Source organism: Anoplophora glabripennis, unplaced genomic scaffold (assembly GCF_000390285.2).
Source record: "Anoplophora glabripennis isolate ALB-LARVAE unplaced genomic scaffold, Agla_2.0 scaffold1167, whole genome shotgun sequence".
In the NCBI taxonomy this organism is placed as follows: domain Eukaryota; kingdom Metazoa; phylum Arthropoda; class Insecta; order Coleoptera; family Cerambycidae; genus Anoplophora; species Anoplophora glabripennis.
This window is the reverse complement of record NW_019417245.1, coordinates 105,570-108,110: the sequence shown is the minus strand read 5'-3', so window position 1 is coordinate 108,110 and position 2,541 is coordinate 105,570. Positions and strand designations below refer to the sequence as shown.

The 2,541-nt window shown below is 32.8% G+C and overlaps 1 protein-coding gene across 1 annotated transcript; it reads right to left on the bottom strand.

The window, feature by feature from the left end:
- Window positions 1-1,081: 1,081 nt before the first annotated feature.
- LOC111692218 lies at window positions 1,082-1,930 on the bottom strand. Its single transcript, XM_023456076.1, has 6 exons — window positions 1,742-1,930; window positions 1,609-1,662; window positions 1,476-1,529; window positions 1,343-1,396; window positions 1,268-1,281; window positions 1,082-1,199 (listed from the first exon to the last, which is right to left on the bottom strand). The coding sequence occupies exons 1-6, from the start codon at window positions 1,770-1,772 to the stop codon at window positions 1,101-1,103; spliced, it is 306 nt and encodes a 101-aa protein (XP_023311844.1). The 5' UTR covers window positions 1,773-1,930; the 3' UTR covers window positions 1,082-1,100.
- Window positions 1,931-2,541: the final 611 nt, after the last annotated feature.

The following is a 2,541-nucleotide window of genomic DNA, read 5'->3' as shown; positions in this document are numbered from 1 at the left end:
TTACCCCAAACACGTTTGCAGCGCGACTGCACGTGATGTAAATTCAAAGTTGCATATCTGCCGACCATTGGTGGGGGTGTTCGCTATTTTAACTTTTATGTATGTGTCGCAATACGGTCCATATCGCAGGAATGTTTTGTGATACCATATGGTATCTGTGGGCGATAATGGGTTAATATCATAATCAAAGGAATCATAATTTTCTAGAAAAGGTACAACGGAAAGGGGTTCTTCAAATTCGACAAATTGAGCTTCTTCAGACATATTATAAATTTGTACAGTAGCATAACCATTGTGGCATGTACTTTTGGAGGCTGGAATGAAAATATCATCTGTTGATTGATATGGAATATATACGTCACCATCGGGAGCGTCAACGGGAATTTCTTTAATTAAAACTTCGTAAGCATTTACAGAATAGTAAGTAACAAATTAAAGTATCCGATCTAGGCGATACATCATTTAACTGTTTTTTCTTGTCTTTGGTGGAAACTATGTCGACAAGGCTTGCAACGTATACTTTTCTCTGGGGCCAATTCATTTTACGCCAAAACTTTTCGAAAATATTTTGTCTGTCTGTTATTCCAGCTACATTTAACATGCTATAGAATATGACCGTGGACTATCGTCTTGTGTTTCGTTCGCAATTGTATGTTAAAAATAATTTGTCAACCCCGCCTTTGGTATGATTATAATACGTGATTATCTCGGGTTTATTAGCATCTCCAGTTGTAAATATAATGCCGTAATAACGAACCAAATATTGATTCATTTTCCTATGAGGCTTAAATTACTTTTATTTGATATTGTTTAGATACATATATAATATATAATTAATGCATGCAAGGTAACTTTACAAGTTAATAAAAAATAAATTATTTTATAATTTTTTCTTGAGTAAATTTGGGATATATAAAGATTAAGTAAATAGTTATTTTTAATTCCATTAGAAAATAAACAGGATAAAAACACTTACCCTTATAGATTTTTTTATAGCGTCCTAATACGTACACACTTTCCACGTACCTACACAGAATTATTATAAAACCACTTTACACTTTTTATAAATTAAAACTAAGTATAAATTTAATTTTTTATTTTTACTTTTTAAATATAACATATATATCGAGTTCCATCCACCGAGAACCTTCTAATGAAGTGCCTCGGTGGTGGAACTGATGGATCATATGGTCTAATATCTGAAATACAGAAAACAAAAGAAAATATTAGCACAGCTGTTGATTTATTAAAAAATGGTTTTACTTACACGGGCCCTCGTGTCTGAAATATAGAAGATAAGACTATGTTAATAGAACATAAAATAAAAATCTAGATTACTTACGATATTGTTGGATCAACGCAGCCGAAGGCATCGGCTGCTGTGATGTCGGTGATTCTAAAAAATAAAAAAAATATTAAGGTAATGTCGCTATGCTAAAAAATAATAGTTTAAAATAAAAATCTAGATTACTTACGATATTGTTGGATCAACGCAGCCGAAGGCATCGGCTGCTGTGATGTCGGTGATTCTAAAAAATAAAAAAAATATTAAGGTAATGTCGCTATGCTAAAAAATAATAGTTTAAAATAAAAATCTAGATTACTTACGATATTGTTGGATCAACGCAGCCGAAGGCATCGGCTGCTGTGATGTCGGTGATTCTAAAAAATATAAAAAATATTAAGGTAATGTCGCTATGCTAAAAAATAATAGTTTAAAATAAAAATCTAGATTACTTACGATATTGTTGGATCAACGCAGCCGAAGGCATCGGCTGCTGTGATGTCGGTGATTCTAAAAAATATAAAAAATATTAAGGTAATGTCGCTATGCTAAAAAATAATAGTTTAAAATAAAAATCTAGATTACTTACGATATTGGTGGATCGATGCAGCCGAAGGCATCACCTGCTGTCATGTCGGTTATTCTAAAAAATATTAAGGTAATGTCGCTATGCTAAAAAATTATAGTTTAAAAGAAAAATCTAGATTACTTACGATATTGGTGGATCGATGCAGCCGAAGGCATCACTTGCTGTCATGTCGGCTATTCTAAAAAAATATATAAAAAAAATATATTAAGGTAATGTCGCTATGCTAAAAAATAATGTTTAAAATAAAAATCTAGAATACTTACGATATTGGTGGATCGACGCAACTGTTAGACCTCTTTTATGCACGCGTTTTTCTCCTCTTAACGCGAAATTGAGAAAAACGCGGCATATTTCTGCTCCATTTTATGCACGCGTATTCTATCAGTTGTCGCCAGTTTCATGCCACACAGTAGTCAGTGAAGTACATGAAAATGGATCCGTGTATATTGTATTTGTGCTATAAAAAAATATGTAATAGAAAACGTAAGAGGCGATGGGCAGTACATCCAATTAATAGAAATAGAATTCAATTGCGTCCATTGCATCCATGTCCCGCTTGATCAATAGCTAAACTAAAACTAAAACAAACTGTGCTAAAACTATTCTTGACAGACAGAGCCACTGGACTTGCGACAAAGAGCGCTTTGCATAAAAACGCCGATATACT

Coding starts and splice junctions, on each gene's coding strand:
- LOC111692218 (XM_023456076.1), bottom strand. CDS start 1,772: ATGCCTTCGGCTGCGTTGATCCAACAATATC. Junction 1,663..1,741: donor TGCGTTGATCCAACAATATC/GTAAGTAATCTA, acceptor TATATTTTTTAG/AATCACCGACATCACAGCAG. Junction 1,530..1,608: donor TGCGTTGATCCAACAATATC/GTAAGTAATCTA, acceptor TTTATTTTTTAG/AATCACCGACATCACAGCAG.